Source organism: Macaca mulatta, chromosome 3, assembly GCF_049350105.2.
Source record: "Macaca mulatta isolate MMU2019108-1 chromosome 3, T2T-MMU8v2.0, whole genome shotgun sequence".
Classification (NCBI taxonomy): Eukaryota; Metazoa; Chordata; class Mammalia; order Primates; family Cercopithecidae; genus Macaca; species Macaca mulatta.
Genome location: NC_133408.1, coordinates 10327371 through 10348241, shown reverse-complemented (window position 1 = coordinate 10348241; position 20871 = coordinate 10327371). Strand labels below are relative to the sequence as shown.

The window sequence follows — 20871 nt, the reverse complement described above, 5'->3', positions numbered from 1 at the left end:
TGTAACATTTTACTCATGAGAGTCAAAATACTGAATAAAAACATTTGAAAGTATTTATTTAAAATAGGTTGAGCATCAAAAATCCAAAATCTGAAATGCTCCAAAATTTGAAACTTTTTGAGCTTCGCTATGACACTCGAAGGAAATGCTCATTGGAGCATTTTGAATTTTTGGATTTGGGATACTCACCCAGTATAATGCAAATATTCCAAAATCCAAAATTATCCAAAATCCAAAACACTTCTGATCCCAAGCATTTTGAATAAGAGCTATTCCATCTTTATATTAAATATATTGTAGAAAGTAGTTTTCCAGGTTTTTGTTTTCATACATTTTTATTGAATATTGTGCATGGTACACCATACATGCTTGACAGTGTTTATTGAAGTAAGTAATTATGTGGCCTATTTGGAATATTTTATGACAGTGCATTTATTATAAATACAATTGCAACTAATAAAATAATAAAGGTTTTTTATTGCTAGAAGTAAAAAGTGAGATTAGATTCATAGCAAGCAATAACTGATGTTTTCTGCAACATTTTATCAGTTTATTTTTTACTATGGTATTTAATATACATACAAGGTTACAAGAAACGTGCTATTTAGAAAGAATAATAATACAGGACCTTTGTGGACTCACCTAACTTAAGAATTAGAATATTATCAATACCAATTTTTTTTAACAAATATTCTCTCTTGCTCTCTCCTAAAAATAAAATTTAGACAAGTACCACATAACTAAAATTGTAATGGAAGACTGCAATTTGCTTGAAGAACTTAAAACTCAAAGTTGTATGGATTGTATAGAGGTGAGAATGAATATTATAAATATATTTTAAGATTTGCCCATTAGAACTTTTAACACTCAGAAGAAGTTAATAAAACTGCTGATAATATACAGTTCATAAAATTGGATGACATATTTGAGGGAAATAACTAATATCTTGATCAGAGTTTTCTAATGATTTAAAAACCATTAATTGAAAGTGAAAATTTGATTTTTAAAAACTTTAGTCTTTAATGAGTTGAAGAAGTATGATTTTCTTTGGTAACAGCTGAGATGTAATTCATGTGCTGCACTGTTCACTCATAGAAAATAGGACTTTAACTCAATTTTAAAAAAGGAATTTGGGAAAATATTTAATGTTCTATTGAATTCCCTAATGCCGTTGATATGATGTGATTTAGTTTATTTAAAAAAAATGAGTGTTTGAAGTGAAAAGTTTTAGTTTTTTCTCTAGCACCCTTCATATATATTCTCATTAACCTACCAACTCATGCTTTGCAATTAGTCTAATCAACATTGCCTCTATGTTATTGATTTGTATGTTTTTCGGCACTAAGGTTTCTTGGTTGATATCATACTTGCTAACCTAAAGTTAAAGTTCTACTTTGCATCTGTTTTTTAGCCTTATTACCTTATTTGCCTTATTGATAAGCTATATTTAAAAGTGGGTCTACCAAATACAGTGCAGAAATTTTAGTAATTATTCATAATGTGATGGTTTTGTTTACTTTTAATATTCTCTAACCAAGTTAGTGTTGAGTCATTCAAGATAGGTTTATTTAAATATATATACCGAGGCTGCGCGTGATGGCTCACGCCTGTAGTCCCAGCACTTTGGGAGGTCGAGGTGGGAGGATTGCTTGAGGTCAGAAGTTCAAGACCAGCTTGGGCAACATAGCAAGACCTGGTCTCTACAAAAAATTTTTAAAAATTAGCTTGGCATGGTGGGGTGCACTTGTAGTCCTAGCTACTTGGGAGACTGAGATGGGAGGATCCCTTGGGCCTGGGAGATCGAGGCTGTTGTGAGCTGTGATTGCTCCACTGCCCTCCAGCCTGGGTGACAGAGTGAGACCCTGTCTCTAAAAGTATATGTGTGTGTGTGTGTGTGTGTAGTGTGTGTCATATATATATGTAACAAAATATTGGGTATTGTAGTCTCATTTTCTACATAAATAATCCCCTAGTTATTTCTGATACCCAAGATAGAAACCTGGATACATTTTTCCTAGGTATTGGGTTCTTGATTATCTTTGGAGCTAATTGATGGGTCTTCTTTCACCTTGGTTTCTCAGCAAGGAGAACTAATGAAAATGAAAGGAAATGAAGAGTTTTCCAAAGAAAGATTTGATATAGCTATTATCTATTACACCAGAGCCATTGAATATAGGTAAGAGCAAATAGAACCAAAGAAATCCTGTTTCTGTGTCAGATCAAGTTAGAATGGTAGTCAGAAGAAATAAAAACAAGATGGAGAATTGGAAAGTATCTTCCAACTTGTTATGCAGAATAGATTTTTCTCATCCTTGGGCATTCGAAGCATTGAAGATGGCGTGGGTATATGAAGCTAACGTAGTAGCATAACTCAAGTAAGTCAGGCAAAATTGTGAATTTGGTTCTGCCCTCTTCCATTTTCTTTAAAACTTTCCAGTACAGAGTTATCTCTTTTGTCTTGTTCTCATTTTGCTGTCAACCAAGTCCTCCAAAATTATTAACTGGTCAAAAAGATTAAAGGATTAGTTCTTAATACTGAAGACGCCACCCATTCAGGGTTTTTTGCTTTCTAAGGGGGAACTTTTACAGGATAATTGAGAGAATACATATATGCTCTCTACCTTGTCTTCTCTTTGCTCAGCTGCTAGAATTTTGTAGCTTTCCTCCAGATGTGCCTCATAACTGTGCCCCTGTTATCTCAGTTGGGCCACCTAATATTGTAGCAGCCTTTGAAGGGTGCTGTGTAGCCACTGCTCTTTTTCCTCCCTTGCGCATCTCCACAGGGAATGAGAGAATCCAGTTAGTGTATCAGCTCTGAAAGGCTGCTGCCCTATTCTTTTGAGGAAGAAGTGGAGGAAAGGGAGATATGTTTTACCACACATAGTCAGATAAAACTAAAAAACAGAAGTTCAAATGAAGCTATTTTAATTTGCAATTACTGTGGGCTTCCCTTCTCAGTTGTTTGTCAAAACGACGTAGTCGTAGTCCTGACTTACTATGTAAGTAATCCTATCCTCTAGAGTTACTCTGTAGTTTGCTAGCTCTTTAATATGTCTCATTTGATCCTCACAACAACCCTATGAGTTAGAGCAACTAGAGTTATCTTCATTTTGAATATAGGGAAGTTTAGGTTTGTTCAAACAAAGTTACTTATGTAGGAAGTGAAGGAACTGGGACTTAGCCAGTTAAGACTCCAGGTCCTATATTCTTTTTGCTCTGCCACACAGATGTAAAGTTTAAAAAAAGTTTTCTTGTGCTTTATGTTTTCGTCGTGATTTTTATTTGTTTCGTGTGTAATGTGCTTTACTGACTAAACATTGTGTCTTTTTAAGACCTGAAAACCACCTTCTTTATGGTAACCGAGCTCTTTGTTTTCTTCGTACTGGACAGTTTAGGTAAGTTGGTTAAAATATCTCAACCACTGAATTATTATGCTAAATACCCATTTTTGGGAAACTTTTCTGTTTTGCAGGTATACAAGAAAATCCTTGACTAGTTCTTTGGCAGAAATACTTAAGTGGTTAAAAGAATACACTTAGGCTTTATATATAACAGTGACAGCAGCAGCTATTCTGATTGAGTGCAGACATATGTTAAGCATTATTTTAAGTGCTTTGCATATGTTATTTAGTTCTCACAGCACCCGTAATAGGTAGGTAATGTTATAGTTCACATTTTACATGACCAACGTGTACCACTAATGATACCAAGATTTGAACACAGATTTTATCTGATGATGTCAAAGTCTGTGTTTATGACATCTATATTACCTCTTTATGCTCTGTTAGTTAATCCATACAGTATAAAAGAAGCATTTTCATTTTTTCTCTGTTTATCCTGGTATAAAAAATTAAGTAAATGTCCTTCATAAGTGAAAGAAAGCAAATAAATTTAATAGTATAAGAGTGGAATCATAATTCATTCCTAGTTCCTTATATTGAATTTAAGCTGAGTTTTTATTTATTAGCTAAGAAAGACTGAGAAAGATACTGCACCATGATTTTATTGTTCCCCAGTATAAAATTTTTAGAACATAAATTATAAGCATTAATATTGAGCAGGTAGACTATTATATTTAATTTTGTTCTGCTTTACTGTAAGAAGGGTGTAGGGTGGAGTCAAGAATACATCCACACAGTAGAAGAATATTCAAAAGAAAACAAACCAGAAAACGAAGTTGGAATCTGGGATTCTCAGAACCGAGCTTCACAGGCATAAGGTCCTGCATAGGTATTAGTTAGAATTCATATTTGCCTCTGACCTTCAGCTGTCCAAAATGAAATGGGAAAACTTGACAAGTTACTTAATTCTCATTGTCCATGAAGAAACAGGACACCAATTTGTCAGGTGAAACAGTTTTCCTAGTGTTTAGTTTTGAAGGAAGGTGGGCTGTAATATTAATTGAGTGATGGAGTAGAGAATAATCTCAGCAGTATTCTTATGCATAGCAAAAAACTCCCTGAAAGCACAGTTCTGAGTTTCACAAATACGTTTTTTTGTGAAGTTTTCTCATGAAAGCTGAGAATCTGCTGTCAGTTGTTTTTCAGTGAAAGCACTTGTATGGGAGGGTGGGAGTGGGGAAGGTAGTATATTCTAAACATGTAGCTTTAAAAATAACATTTATTGTGTTTTTCTTTTATTGTAAACAGAACACATTCTCATGGTAGAAAATTTGGAAAATACAAGAGTTTTAAAAAGAAGAAAATAAAAATCACCAGTAATCCAACCACCTTGGAGAATACCGCTGTATTAACGTTATGCAGCTTTTAGATGGCTTAAGCCGTGGATAAACCGAGGCTATCTAGACTAGAGGAATGGATGGGCTTGACAGAGTCTTCCATCAATACCACTGTCCTCAACGGGTTCTGACAAGAAATGAGCTGCAAGTGTCTTTAGGTTATTGCTTCTGGCTAGGTCCAGAATTGCATTTATTTTGTGCTGTTTAAAGGTGAATTTGTATGCTTTCAAGATCAGATGAATAGGTTGGTAACTTGGCTAGCCTCTTGTGAAAATTGAGGTGCCTATCTGAAATATTGCTTGGCAGAAGGTTATCTATCCACTTTCCACCTCTGAGAGCTGAGAGGCAAACCAGGGTGTTTCTGCTCTCTTTCATGAGTGTTGAATGCTAGACACACAAGGAAGATCCTTCTGATACCTTGCTGCAACGGGAGGTGAATCAAAGTAGAAGTACAGAAGCTAGGTAGCTTGGTGAGGTAAAGGCCAAGAGCAGCTTGTGGATCTATCCTTGTACCTCCCTACTGATGGTCTAGCTTGTGGTTTAATACCATCTACATTTCACTAGAGCCAGGTCAGCAGCATTGAGAACCCTTTGTTTCTTACTAGGCAATCACCAATATGTATTGGATGCCTGTTTTATGCATGAAGTGTTTTACCACACTGGTTTTGCTGGCGTTTCCTACCTCCTCACATATTGTCTATGTGATTTGCTCAATAATGTAGGGATGTTTTCAGAGTCCATAGTATATAAAACTCATAGTATATATATGTAAGTCCATAGTATAATATATATATATCAGGTGACTAGATGGTGTGACTTAAGGAAAGAACACGTTGCCAGTAATTCAGATTTGCCATTGACACAGGAGGACCCATGCCTGAGAAAGACTTTTATCTGAGTTACTGAGGTTGAGATGTTTTGAAGCTCTCAAGCAGAGGGATGCTGGATCTGCTGTGGGAATCTGGCTGAGCAGCTGCAGGGACAGCTGGGGGTAAAGCACCCACCCTTCCCCAGTTTGGTGAGGATGCACTCCTCAGCTGTTCTGCAAGGCCAGACTGCTTATCTGCTGTAATTGAAGCAAGAATTGAGATGTCCAAAGAGGACAGAAATGGGACAATTTAATACTAGAAAAGAAAGGAATAAAAGGGTTAAAGTCTTGAATGCTAAAACTTCTGAAATACTTAATCCTAAAAGATTAGAAAATATAAGTTGAAACTTCAAATGAAAAAGAGATTCAATTTAAAAAAGAGAACTTTGGTAAGATTAATCTTTCAAAGGGTAAAAATAATAATACTGTATCTTACAACATGGTTATCACTGTTCTGAGCACTTAATGTGTATTAACTCGTAAAACCCTCACAACTGTGTGAGGTAGGTGCTACTGCCTCTTTACAGATGATGAAACTGAGGTATAGGGAGGCCAAGCAAAGTGTCGGAGGAGTGGATGTGATGGAGCCAGAATTTGAACCCAGGCAGCCTGGATGTAGTCTCTACTATTAATCACTATGGGAAAGTGGTGATAGAATAAAAGGGAATGTGAAAGTTGGAAAAATTAAAAAATAAATGGTCTAAATAGTCAATACACGTTTATGAGGAAATGATTATCCTTCCAGGACATGTAGATTAAAAACTATGAGTTTCTTGTTTATACCCATCAGATGGACAAAAGTTTAAAAATCTCATAATATCAAGTGTTTGAGAGGATGTGGAACAAAGGAGACTCTCATATTCAGCTGGAGAAAGTGTAAATTGGTACAATCACTTTGGAGAGCAATTTGACAAGGTGAAGATGTGCATACTCCGCAATCCACTTCTAGGCTCATATCCTCTGAACTCTCAAATGTGTACCCAAGAAGATATGTATACGCCTTCATGATAGCATTGTTTGTAAGAGTAAAGAAATGGAAATGACCTAAGTGGCCATCAATAGGGGAATGGATAAATATGGTATATTCATACAATGGAATTCTATATGGCAGTTAAAATGAACACAATGTTGAGTGAAAAAGCAAGTTGCAGAATGATTTGTACACTGTGATGCCATTTATTAATGTTTAAAAACATGCAAAACAATATGCATATATACAGACTGTGTATTAACAATGTTTAAAAATGCATGGGTGTGTTAAACACCCAGGGAGTGGCTGGGGAGAGAAGGAGGGAAAAGGGATTGGAGTTGGGAGGGATGGTACACAGTGGATGTCAACTGTAACAAACTACTACAAAAAGAGCTGAAGTAAATATGGCAAAATGTTAATTTCTTGCTAAGGTGGTATACCATTGGTACATGGGTGTTCGTTTTGTTAATGACGTTCTCTGTATTTTTATGTATACTTGAAATATTTGATAAAAAGTGAAACAAAATGTGATTAAAAATGCACATGAGAAAAGGAACAGAAAACAAGAACAGTGATCACTAAACATCAAGGATAAAATAGTGAACAGTGATCTTGAAAAGAGAAATATAAGTATTGTAAGGCCAGTTGCAGAAGTGTGAAGTGTGTGTGGGGAAGCCTGAGGTGAGGTATATATGGGGAAACAGATGCTTCATTCAAACATGGTGGCAGTGGCAGTGATGATTTTAATGCCGAAATAGTCATGCAGTTTGTAAATCCAACCACTTTTGGGTGAATATGTTAGGCCAAGAGCCTTTCAAAACCTTTCCGGTCCTGCGAATGTTGCGCTTGGAAAACACAGGAGATGGGGTTGGCGTGAGGCAGGGGTTGGGGAACTGTGCTGCCTCCTGCGCCGCCACTCCTGCCGCAGCCTCTCCCCTTCAACTCTTCACACTGAGGATTGTGTTTATCCCAGGACACCTGGCTTAGAAGATGAGATGTCCGTTTTATTCTGCTCCTTCTCAAAGTGTACTTTTCAAATACGAGTTGGTAACTATAGGGCATTTGAGAGCGATCATTGTAATTGAAGTAATCAGAACTTTTCAGTTTAGACAAGAATCTAGAGAAAGGAATTAGGCATATCTGTACCTTCTGCAGTTCCAACAGCTTATGTCATATACATAATTAGGCTTTGCCCACTTACTATTCAATTCATTCTTGTGGGACTCATGGAAAATTCAGATTCTTTGGTGGGACGTGATGAACTGTGTAAGGGAAAATGTTAATTGGAGAAAGGGAATGCTTAGCTTGAATGGTTTTTGCGTTGCTTTGGAAAATCATGTATTTTTAAAGTTGGTGTTTACTTCAACTGTTGGTATTCACTTAAGTACCCATCACATGGTACTGCCTTCCATCAGATCCCAACTGTGATTGGTAGCAGACAGATAGACATTAACTGACTCCTCTCTTGTTGCTTTTTTCCCCCCTAAATTTCTCTAAGACTAGAGATATAAAGCACTGTATGTTTCTGTGAGAATTTCACAAATTTGTGTGTGTGTGTGTGTGTTGGTTTGGTGAATTATTCCTCACTCTGCCCTCTGGTGTGTTTTCTTTATTTTTGCTTAGAAGCCACTGAATTTGCTTTTGAAGAAAATATTTACTTTTTTCAGTCTTATTTGGGGTGTACCCCCTTTTAAAAAAAACAATAACAAATGCACATGGCAAGCAACAGAGTAGGAAAAGGTACACTCGCCCACTCTGACCCATCCTCTGATTCATCTCTTCATATCTTTGTGTATTCCCATAATATTTTATGCCTACACAAGCGCTTATGTTGAACCAAATGAAGTGGCCATTTTTGTAAGTCAGAATATAGGCAGTTTTATTTGGTTTAATGTAATGTATATGTCTTTTTCTTTAAATGGGTAGGAACGTACTACATACGCTGTTGTACGTCATGGTTTTTTTTTTATATTTAAGTCTTGGAGCTTGTTGTGGATCTGTATATAGAGACCTACTTTGTTCTTCATGTCTGCACAGTGTTTTCCTGAATGGATTGCCCATGTAATCCATTAGTTCATATTATATTAGTATATAGTTTATATGTATGCTTAGTTTATATTAGTATATAATTTTATTTACAGTGTTAAATTACAGATTTATTAGTATGTAGATTATTTTCCTTTTAAAGACTATATATACCTATGCAATGATTATCTTTTTACTTATGTTTTACACTCAGGTTCAAATATATCTGTAGGACACATTTCTGATAAATTTATTTTACTCAGTTGAATGAAAGAACATATCATTTTAATTATAGACACTAACTTTTTATTTAAAATGTATGTTTATTCAGTCCATGGTTATTATTCACTGCATATTTGTCAGTGACTGACCTTTATACCTGAATCTTGCTTTTGTTCCTTAGTTGGAAGATCTGGAAACTTGGGGAATAGTTGTTATTTCTTTATTGATCTGGTCAGGTCCTGAAAATAATTATAATTGAGGAAAAAAGCAATATCCCTTATATGGCTTGCAAAATTCTTGCATACTTTTTATGGTATGGTTTGAGAGAGTCAATAAATAGCATCTCCTTTCCCTTCCAAGTCCAGAATCGGTTAAAAGATGGATGGAAAAGACAGGCAACTAGTGATCAGATACTGCCTTTATTACAGATGCAATTGGAGAACAGGCCTTAAGTCTGATAGTCAAGGGGCTGGTTACTACTAGGTTGGTGCAAAAGTAAATGTGGTTTTTAGAAGTAATGGCAATTACTAATTGCTTTTGCACCAACCAATAATTCACCCACAGTCAGACAGAACAGGGCTCTTGGGAACTTTAAGCCTGAAAGGAAAGGGAATCTGGTGTTTTAGATTCCAAAGAGTAAGGCCAGGTACAGTGGCTCATGCCTGTAATCCCAGCACTTTGAGAGGCTAAGGCGGATGGATCACTTGAGGTCAGGAGTTTGAGACCATCCTGGCCAACATGGTGAAACCCCGTCTCTACTAAAAATACAAAAATTAGCTGGGCATGGTGGTGCATGCCTATAATCCCAGCTACTTGGGAGGCTGAGGCAGGAGAATCACCTGAACCCAGGAGGCAGAGGTTTCAGTGAGCTGAGATAGTGCCACTGCTCTCCAGCCTGGGCGATACAGCGATACCATGTCTAAAAAAAATAAAAAATAAAAAGGATTCCAAAGAGTGAGAAAAAGAAGAGGCAAAGCCACATATGATTAGTGTCCCTCCCTTACCATTAGATAAATTATTATTCATCATCTGGGGATGTTAGCCAATGGTGGAGAGAGGAAAGAGTTCAGGAGTAATTAGCAAATCTACATGGAAACTAAAGGAGAGGGAAGGGAATAAGTGTTCTTTACAAACATCACCTTTTAGGGCAGAATGTAGCATATTTTATGTGCAGTAATGAGGAGGGGCTGGAAAAATAAAAACACTTCCCCATGTAAGAGCAATAAGTTGGAGCACCTGTACTAGAACTCTGTTTCTTACTCTGTTTAATACTCTTACCGTGTCACACAGTCTTCAAGAGTAAATAACTGTTTGCATCTTGAGTCTTGTCCCATTTTCATACATCTCTTGTGCAGGGAATTGCTGCTACCAAAAGTCAAACCTGATTATTTAGACCCTGGGCTGCAGTGTGGTCTGGATAAGCAATAGCATCATGTAATTGACTATGCCCACTTTGCCTTAATTGTAGGATGTGGTCATATGCCAGTAAATGTGAAATTTTATTAGCATTAATTGCATTCATATACTAATATTGTGATATTTATAATATATGCTATTATAACAATGCTGTTTGTAGTGCTATATATTATAATAAGTAACATTCAGCATTGATTCAACAAATATTGGGGTTCTGTTGATGGATAATGTCGGAAATGAGCAAAAACAGCCTCTGTGTTTCAGACAGTGGGCTGGCATTGTGAAGGCCTGTATTGGGAGGAATTTGTTGCATTTGTGGTACTGATAGTTGCTAGATGGACTGAATACAGAGGAGAGGGCAGTATGGCCATAGGCTAAGCCAAGGAGGGCCTTGTAGGCTATGTTAAGGCTTTTGGCCTTTAAGAGCAATAAGAAAGTAAAGGATTTTTAAACTGAGGAGAGAGCATTAGTACTTAAAAAAAAATTGAGCACAGTGAAAATGGATCTGAAGGGGATGTAGTGGATGTAGTTGGAGGCTATTACAGTAGCCCAGGCCAGAGATGATGGCTTCCAGCGGAATATTGACAGTGGAAATGGAAAAGTGGAAGGATTCAAGAGTTTAGAGGTGAAGTTGACAGAAGTTGCTTGTGGTTGGTGTTGGAACGTGAGAGTGAAGGCGGTTGGAACTATTGTGACGTTTCTGCCTTAAGCAGCATTATGGATTATGGGCCTACTCTCTCACGTTGGGATTGCTGGAAGAGGAATAAATTTGTAGGAAGTAGAACTGCACTTCACTCTCAGACACTGAATCGAAGTACCTTTGAAGGCCAGGCGTGGTGACTCACAGCTGTAATCCCAGCACTTTGGGAGGCCAAGGTGGAGGATCACCAGAGTTCAGGAGTTCGAGACCAGCCTGGCCAACATGGCGAAACCCCGTCTCTACTACAACTACAAAAATTAGCTGGGCGTGGTGAGGGGGCTGCCTCTAATCTCAGTTACTCAGGAGGCTGAGGCAGGAGAACTGCTTGAACCTGAGAGGCGGAGGATGCAGTGAGCCAAAATTGCGCCATTGCACTCCAGCCTGAGCAACAAGAGCAAAACTCTGTCTCAAAAAAAAAAACAAAAAACAAAAAACAAACCCAGTGCCTTTGAGGCATCCAAAGTGCAATGTTGTATAGGTAGTGAGTTATATGGGTCTGGAACTCAAGGGAGAGTTTGGACGGGAGACATGTTTGGGATAGTTAGCCTCCATGATTTGAAGTTGTGGGTGAGATTGCTTACAGAAGTGTTTCTCAACCTGGACTGCACTTTGGAATCACTGAACTTTGACAAATACCACCCACCCCAGAGATTCTGATTCAATTAATCTAGAGTAAAGCTTGGGCATTGGGCTTCTAGGAGCTCCCCAGATGGTGTGCAGTCAAGGTTGAGACCCACTGGCCTAGAGACAACCTAGGCTGAGACTAGGAGAGGAATCAGGATTGAGCCTTGAACACACATGACCAGTTGGAGAAGGATGAGCCTGCCCAGGAGAGTATTAAAAGGTGACCAGAGAGATGGAACGAAGACTAAGTGTGGTGTCAGAAGTAAGTAAAAGAATGGTCAGCAGTGTCTGTTGGCTACTGAGAAGCCAGTTACAGTGGAACTTAGATTTGGCAACATGGATGTCATTCAGTAACCATAGGGAAAGCTGTCAGTGCTTGGAACAGATGCCAATTAGATGGGGTTGAGAAATGCGAGGAAATGTAGACAGCTAGCATAGGCAGCTTTTAAAGGTATTTGGGGAGAGAGACCCAGTGTGAGTCTCTTTAAATGGTAAAGAAAACTTACCTTATTCAAGAGTTCCAGAAGAAGGTGGTGTGCTAGGTTGTATATTCAGTGGCTCAACAATGTCATCAGAGACTTAGATTTTTCCAGCCTCAGTGTGTGACTTGGTCCTCAGGCTGTCCCCTCAGAATGAAGGATGGCTGCTGTAATTCAGACGTCTTCAGCAGAAGAAGGACAACTTTGTCTTATGTCCTTTTAAAAAAATCTTAAAACACATGCTGAAAAGTATACAAGTGTTAAGTGTAGATGGAATTTTCGGAAGTCAAACAACTGTAACCAGTGCGCAGATCACAACCCCGGTACCCCAGAAGTTCCTCTTGTTCCTCCTCCTAGTCATGACCCACCTCCTCCCCCAGGATAACTACTAGCCTGGCTTCCGTTGGTTAATTTTGTCTGTCTTAGTGCAATATAATGGAATAATATACTATGTGTTCTTTTATGTTTGATTTTCAGCATCGTTTTTGAGATCCATATTGTTGCATGTAGTTGTAAAGTGTTCATTGATTGCATGAATATACCACATTTTATCCATTCTATTGTTGATGGGCATTTGGGTAGCTTCTTGTATTTGGCTTTTGCAGATAGTATTGTTGTGAACATACGTATTCATTTCCGTTGAGTGTATAATCAAGGAGTGGAATTGCTGGAACAGAGGGTATGCTTATATGCATTTAGCTTTCCTGTGTGATTGTATCATTTTGTACTCTTAGAGCAGCATATGAGTTTCAGTTCTGTGCCCTCACCAACACTTACTATTTTTCATCTTTTATTTTAGACATTCTGGTGGGTGATGGTGGCATACCACTGTGATTATAATTTCCATTTTCATAAATTGATTAAGGATATTTCAGATCTTCATAAGGTTATTGACCATTTGGATATTTTCTTTTGTGAAGTGCCTGTTTAAGTCTTTTGCTATTTTTTTCTCTTGAGTAGAATGCCTTATTCATTTTTAGGAGTTTTTCTTTTGTATTCTGAATACGAGTCATTGGTCAGATATATGTATTGCAAATATCTTCTCACACTCAGTGGCTTGCCTTTTCACTGTTGATGTTTTTTCACAAACAAGTTACTAATTTTAATGTAGTACAGTTTATCGGTTTTTCTCTATGATAAGCTCTTTTTGTGTTCTGTTTATCGTCTTTACCCATTCAAAGGTCACCAGATTGTGTTTCGTCTAAAGGTTTGATTGTTCAACTTTAATGTACAGATCTGCAGTCCATCTGGACCTGGTGTTTGTATTTAGTGTGAGATTGTGTTCAAGATTCATATGGGCCAGAAGCAGTGGCTCACGCTTGTAATCCCAGCACTTTGGGAGGACAAGGCAGGAACTTTGACAAATACCACCCACTTGACAAATACCATTGCTTGAGCCCAGGAGTTTGAGACCATCCTGGGCAACATAATGGGACCCTGTCTCTCCAAAAAATTCAGAAATTAGCCAGAAATTAGCTAGGCATGATGGCACATGCCTATAGTACCAGCTATTCAGGAGGCTGAGGTGGGAGGAGTGCTTGAGCCTGTGATGTCAAGGCTGTGGTGAGAGGGACTGGCACTGCACTCCAGCCTGGGTGACAGAGCGAGACCTTGTTTCAAAAAAAAAAAAGAAAAAAGAAGAAAAGATTCATATGGATGTCCAATTGACCCAGTACCATTTATTAAAAGAGTATATTTTCTCCATGTACTGCAGTATTACCTTTGTCATGAATCAGGTGATTATGTGTAAGAATCCATTTCTAGTTTCTTTAGTCTATTTTGTTGGTCAGGTTATCCTCATCTAGTTGGGTTTTTTTTTTTTTTTAATGTAACCTTTTAGTAGGTATTGATATCTGGTAGTATAAGTTATCTAGTTCTTCCTTGAAATCTCTTTAATAGTGATGAATTAGCATAAATATGAATGTGAAATGATGAACCAGCAAATCTTAATCTATGTTGAAAAAAGTAGGTGAATAAGTCAGTGAGTTGGGTACCCTGAGGAGATAGGAACAGTTGAACAAGTTAAATGGGACAACCTAGGTTATAGTGGGAGTTGGATACCTGAATTAGTGATTGAACAGTTTGAAGTTTGAACAGTTTTGAGTGATGCTAAGTTCCAGGGGTGCAGTGATGGGTGGCTGAGTTGGGCTAGAGGTGGAAGTCATTGAAGATAAGGAAGCCAGGAAACTGATAGACTGTGGTATGGATCTGTTAGCATTTGATAGGTTATGAAAGTACATTTAATAACGTAGTATCTAATTTAATATCTACCTCAGAACAGTTAGAATTATTCACATTTTACAGATGAGAAAAATGGGCCCAGAGATGTTAATAACTCCCTAATAGCCCCAAGAAAATTAGTGATTAAATTAGACTTAACCCGGGTCTTATGGTCTAGCTTCTGTGCTCTGTTCAGTGTAGCTTAACTGATGTTGTGTGAAAGACCTGGTAGTGATACATCTGGAAAGTCTTACTGACATGCAGAAATAGTACAGAAAAACGTACAAATAAGAACGTTATAGGCTGGGCATGGTGGCTCACGCTGTAATCCCAACACTTTTGGAGGCCGAGGCAGGTGGAGGCCGAGGCAGGTGGATCACAAGGTCAGGAGATCAAGACCATCATGGCTAACACGGTGAAACGCTGTCCCTACTCAAAATTCAAAAAATTAGCCGGGTGTGGTGGCATGCACCTGTAATCCCAGCTACTCTGGAGGCTGAGACAGGAGAATCACTTGAACCCGGGAGGCAGAGGTTGCAGTGAGCCGAGATCACGCCACTGCACTCCAGCCTGGGCAACAGAGCGAGACTCCATCCCAAAAAAAAAAGAAAAAAAAAGAAAAGAATGCTATGCATAGATACGATGTTGATGTGTGCAAGAAATACTTCAGAAATATTAAAAGTAGTTATTCCTGGGTAGTTGTGATTGTGACTCTGGGTGACTTTTTCCCTTTGTTTTATTTTTCTGTATTTTCCAAATTTCCTATAATGGACGTATATTATATGGATTTTTAAAAATTAAAATTATCTTTTGACTAGATAATATACATGGAAAATTCACAAAGTATACATATGCAAGATATAATACTTTTACTAAAAAAGAGTGAAAAATTTTAAATACTTAATTGTTTTTCTTTTTAGAAATGCACTCGGTGATGGAAAGAGAGCCACTATTCTGAAGAACACTTGGCCAAAGGTAGGTTTCTTCTGTATTTTACTTTGAGCAAATAATGCCATACAACATTGTGAAAAATCTGTTTACCGGGTGTGTTTGTTCATAAAAATGCTATATGAAATGACATAGAGCTCCAGAATGTGAAAGGGCAGTCATGAGATCCATGATCAGCGTGGGGACCCAGCCACAGCAGTGACGGGCTGTGTGTGAGGACAGGCGGCCTGTGGGCATCTTGAGCCTTCGGGGTGCCTTAGTGATTGAGAGGTCGTCTATGCATATTCTGGGTGGGTGTGCCTGAGTGTGAAAAGCCACTTAAAACTGGGAAGGAACTGTAGGAGGCTGTCTTTATAGGAGGCAGGAAAAGGTTTCTTAACACACAGTGCACAAATCAGCAGTGAAAAAAACCATCTTGATATATTTGGCTATATCAAACTTAAAAACTTGTGTATGTCAAAAGACACCATAGATGAAATAGTAGTTTGAGAGGAGATAATTTGCCACATATGTAACTGGTAGGATTTATAGCCGGAATATGCACATAATTCCTAAAGTAAATAAGAAACCCAGTAGAAAATGGGCCAGTAAAACAAGTAAGCATTTCACGGAAGAGTAATCCTGAATGGCCAATAGAAATAAGAAACTATTTCTATTTCCTAGTAATTAAAATTGTAGGGATTTGGTACACAGAAAAATGAAACCAATAGTACAGAATAGAGGGCCTCCACACAGAACCCACTATGTGAGTAAATTTTACAGTGTCGTATTGTTTGAGTCCTTCAGATTGGCAGAAATTAAAGAGGCTGATTGTCCTGAGTGTTGGTGGGTATGTGTAGTAACAGGAAGCCCCAGTAAACTGGTGGGAGCGTGATTGCTTACAACAACTGAGGGAGCATTATGATAGACAGACTCCACAGTTACTTGGTTCTGAGTGTGTGTACCCTAGAAAATTTCTAGCAAATGTGCACATGGTAAGATATACAAGGTTGGTCATTGCAACATTGTTTTAATGGCATACTACTGCAAATACCTACATGTCTGTTGATAAAGCAGCAAATAAATGTGGTATTTTCACTTGATCAAAGTTGTTACTCTGACCTGTGTGATCTGTCCCCGTCGTGAACACTTGTTATTTCTCCAACCTCACTCCTCCTGTTCTGTCCCTGGTTCACTTTGTGTTGGCCCTTGGCATCCTCACTGTTCCTTAGATATGCCAGGCCCACTTCCACTTGGTACTTGCCCTTCCCTCTGCCTGGAATGCTTTTCCCCAGAGCATTGGCCAGCCCCCTTTTTTCCTTTCAGTTGGTATTGAAAGTACTCTTCTCAGTGAAACATTCCCTGGCCACATTACTAAAATGCCAAACACCTCACTTCCTATGCATTTCTTATCTTCTTTCCCTGCTTTACTTTTTTCCTCTTTGGACTTACCATTATTGAATACATGATATCTACTGTTAGAGTTATATTGGCTATTCTGTATATCTTCCAGTATAATATGAGCTCCACAAGGAAAGATTTTTTTGGTGTTTGGTTCACTTCACTCTTGAATCCAGACTGTCTAACTAGCTGCCTGACACTTAGCAGGCACTCATTAGTAAATAATTGTTGACTTAGTGATTGAATGAATCACATAGTAGATTGCAGTTGAATTAACTGGCTTATCAACATTTATGGATTTTTAAAAGTGTTAAATGAAAAAGTAAAACATAGGCTGGAAAAATATCTATCAAGTTCATGATAGTGTTTGCTTCCGGGCAGTAAGAGAGGGAAAAGAGATTGGAGAGGGTGCAAAGGAGATTTCAGCCATATCTGTATCATCAGAAATAGTTTTATTTCTTTCATTAAAAAATCAGAAGCAAATATAACAAAATGTTAACAGTTAATTCTGGGTATCTGTGTATTAGTCTCTGTATTTTCCTAAACTGTAAAAATCTCCATTTTTTTTTTTTAAGTGAAGCTTTAGATGCCAGGCGTGATGACTCACACCTGTAATCCTAGCACTTTAGGAGGCCGAGGTGGGCAGATCACTTGAGGTCAGGAGTTTGAGACCAGCCTGGCCAACATGTGAAACCCCGTCTCTACAAAAAAATACAAAAAAATTAGCTGGATGTGGTGATGCATGCCTGTAGTTCTAGCTACTCAGGAGGCTGAGGCAGGAGAATCATTTGACCCCAGGAGGTTCAGAGGTATCGGAAAACCACAGCACAGGCCGATGGTTCCATCCAGCTCTAAAAACTTCTCCATTTCCAGATGTAGGAAAGACGATGACTTGGAGACTGTTACTGCCTTCAGATATTTTAAAAACATGAAGTTATTTATAATGAATGACATTTTTTACTTTATCTGGCACAAAATTATTATATTCTCTGTTAGCAAAATAGAACAAAAGTTGAACTCTTTCCTGGGGGTACAGAAATTTCTTAAGCAAAAATATTGATCCTTAGTTATTGTAATTATTTGTCTATTTATAACTTTTCACTTAGCTCATTAGGTAATTTTATTTCCTGAGGTACTAACATTTTAAATTTATTTTTCATTGGTAGGGACCTAATCTAATATTTTAAGTAATGAATCAGTTTTCAAGCAAAATAGTGTTCCTTGCCTGTTTTCTTTAACTTAAGCATATTTTTGAGAAAAAATTAAATTTATCTTTTTGGAACAGGGTCATTATCGTTATTGTGATGCTCTTTCTATGCTGGGGGAATATGACTGGGCCCTGCAAGCAAACATAAAAGCTCAAAAACTCTGTAAAAATGACCCTGAGGGAATCAAGGATCTAATTCAGCAGCATGTAAAGTTACAAAAACAAATAGAAGACCTACAAGGTATTTCACCTAAGATTCTTTTGCTTACAGTCTAATTCTCTTTCAGACTTTGGAAGTTGGGTTTCTTGTATTAACAGAGGACCACAAATCAATCCTCAGATGATTTATCCTTATTTTATCATGTTATCTTGGTCATGGCGCTTGAGTTTTTCATTTCTATCTGTGTAGAGTTACATGTTATCCATTAGGTAATTATAAATGATTTGTACTTTTATTTGAAACAGACAGCAACTAAATTGTTATTATTTGTTCTTCTGTAGGAAAAAAAATCCCTTTCAGAAATTTTGAATAAAATAAAAACTTTTTGAAACAAAATTATTTAAAAATACTTCCTTCATTACTAAAGTTATTTCCTAAAGAAAAGACCCTTCAGTAGAGCTGCTTGATGCTTCTGCACTGTTTGTGCTAATTCTGTAGTGTGCTGAACATATATATATGTAATGTTTTTTATATATATAGCAGAAATTGGCTGTGCAGGCTAGGAGTTGTAGATTTTCATTCTGCCCTTGTTTTCTCTACTAAGTCTTTTTGCTCTCTCCAATGCCTGAAATCCCTTAATCTACACTTTGAGTGTATGAGTCTTTCCTGCTTTTTCTTCTTCGGGGCGTACAATGCTGAGCTGAACAGCTCTGTTTGACTGGCAGATGTTGTTATCCATCATAACATGATTATATAATAAGATTGTGAGTTCCTTGAAGACAGGTACCGCCTCTGATTCAGATTTACATGTTGCTGTCAACTTGTCAGTGATCACATGTGATGGAATGTCAGACAAAGTTTATGTAACATTTTGTTGACACCATCCTAAAAGACATCTAGAAATGTAAAATTGCTTAGGTTTACTTTTCAGTTTTCTAAATTTGATGTTCCTTATTATCAGCTTAAAGTAAATTTGAAAATCTTTTAAAGTCTATATTGCCAATCCATTGATTACTATGTGTATGTGTGTGTGATTGACTTTTATAGGTCGAACAGCAAATAAGGATCCAATTAAAGCCTTTTACGAAAACAGGTAAGTTAATAGCAGGTCAGTAGCTGCTGCTAGGAGTGGCTTTGCTCCATGAATTTAAGAATCACTTATGTTTGACGCTTTAGGAGCTAATAGCAACCACAGTAAAGTTGGAGATGGAAGGAAGACAGGTAGTTTTTTAAGTGCCTGTGTTATCAGGTGACCTGTAAGTTGTCAGATTTATTTTGCTGTTTTACTGAACCATATAGATACAAGCTCAGTAGCCTAATCCTGTGGGAAAAGAGGGGTGAAATGTTAATTGGATGTTACTATGCTTGAATGGGACCAGTTTGGCCATGAAGCTCCTGGCAGCAGAGAGCTGGGACATATCCTGTGCCCTCTGCCCTTCACCTCTGTCATGGAAACATCTATGGCAAAAACCACAAGTACTCTTGGACCAACCTAATACTTCCAGCTTCCTGATGTCTTTCAAAGGCTAAGATACTTCCTATTAGAAATAGGCAACAGACAGACTTGAGTATGCTCACAAGAAAACAATAGCAACCAGGGTTGTACCTTTGCTTATTTGGCAATTAAAACAGATTAAATGTTTTTCTGCATGCTTGTTCAGATGTCTGGGATATTGAAGCTCCTCATTCTGTAGCATGCTGAACATGTAGACATAAAGAAATTGGCTGTGGAATCTTTAAATTTAATTTTAGTATCCTAATTTAACCTAAATTAGGATATTTAAATTTAACACAAGGACATAGGTTTTTTTGTTTGTTTTTTAAATTTTTTTGAGACGGAGTCTCACTCTGTCACCCAGGCTGGAGTGCAGTGATGTGATCTTGGCTCACTGCAGCCTCTGCCTCTGGGTTCAAGTGATTCTCCTGCCTCAGCCTCTCGAGTAACTGGGACCACAGGCAACTGCCACCATGCCTGACTAATTTTTGTATTTTTGGTAGAGATGGGGTTTCACCATGTTGGCCAGGCTGGTCTCGAACTCCTGACCTCAAGTGATCTGCTCGCCTTGGCCTCCAAAGTGCTGAGATTGCAAGAGTGAGCCACTGTGCCCAGTCTGAGCCACCGCACCTGGCTAGTATTTAAATGTTAGAACCCAGAATGCTTTTTTTTGAAGTGTTTTTTTTTTTTTTCCCCCGAGACAGAGTCTCTCTCTGTCACCTAGGCTGGAGTGCAGTGGCACAATCTTAGGTCACTGCAACCTCCGTCTACTGGGTTCAAGCAGTTCTCCTGCCTCAGCCCCCCCAGTTGCTGGGATTACAGGCACTTGCCACCACAGCTGGCCGATTTTTGTATTTTTAGTAGAGACGGGGTCTCACGATGTTGGCCAGGCTGATCTCGAACTCCTGACCTTAGCTGATCCACCTGCCCTGGACTCCCAAAGTGCTGGAATTACAGGCGTGAGCCACTGCACCCGGCCCTTGAACTGTTCTTTCTTTATTTTGAGTTTAATACCAAATTTAAAATAATGTTTATGTATAAAGCTCCATCTCACAGGTAGAAAATCTTTTTAAAACAATAATACCTTGCTTTCAAGGAAAAAAGGCTGTGATTGCTGCAACCTGTTCATTCAAAGGATAACTTTTTAAAAATGTATAATAATTCATTTCTTTTTTCCCCCACTTAGGGCCTACACACCTAGGAATTTATCAGCACCTGTATTTGCAACTTCACTTAACTTTGTGGAGAAGGAAAGAGATTTCAGAAAAATTAATCACGAAATGGCCAACGGTGGTAATCAGAATCTAAAGGTAAGCTCCATTGAAAACTACAGTTTTTTTCAAGTATAGATAGTCTCATATTTTTACAGTAATATTTTGGTGGTAATAGAAACCAAATTTTTGGCGATTTGAATCCTTT

General features: G+C 37.9%; 1 protein-coding gene across 3 annotated transcripts in view; it reads left to right on the top strand.

Annotated features, from left to right (window-relative positions):
* The window catches only part of TTC3 (tetratricopeptide repeat domain 3), a 120068-nt gene that overhangs the window by 20492 nt on the left and 78705 nt on the right, over window positions 1-20871 (top strand). For 2 of the 3 annotated variants that reach the window (XM_077995759.1, XM_077995760.1), the window contains exons 2-5: window positions 15183-15237; window positions 17876-18038; window positions 19005-19050; window positions 20639-20762. In XM_077995759.1, the coding sequence (XP_077851885.1) occupies window positions 17906-18038; window positions 19005-19050; window positions 20639-20762 (303 nt within the window). In that variant the 5' untranslated portion in view covers window positions 15183-15237; window positions 17876-17905. Of the gene's footprint in view, window positions 1-725; window positions 812-2081; window positions 2177-3332; window positions 3396-15182; window positions 15238-17875; window positions 18039-19004; window positions 19051-20638; window positions 20763-20871 lie in introns of all 3 variants that reach the window. The other variant, XM_015132904.3, reaches the window with a different exon arrangement.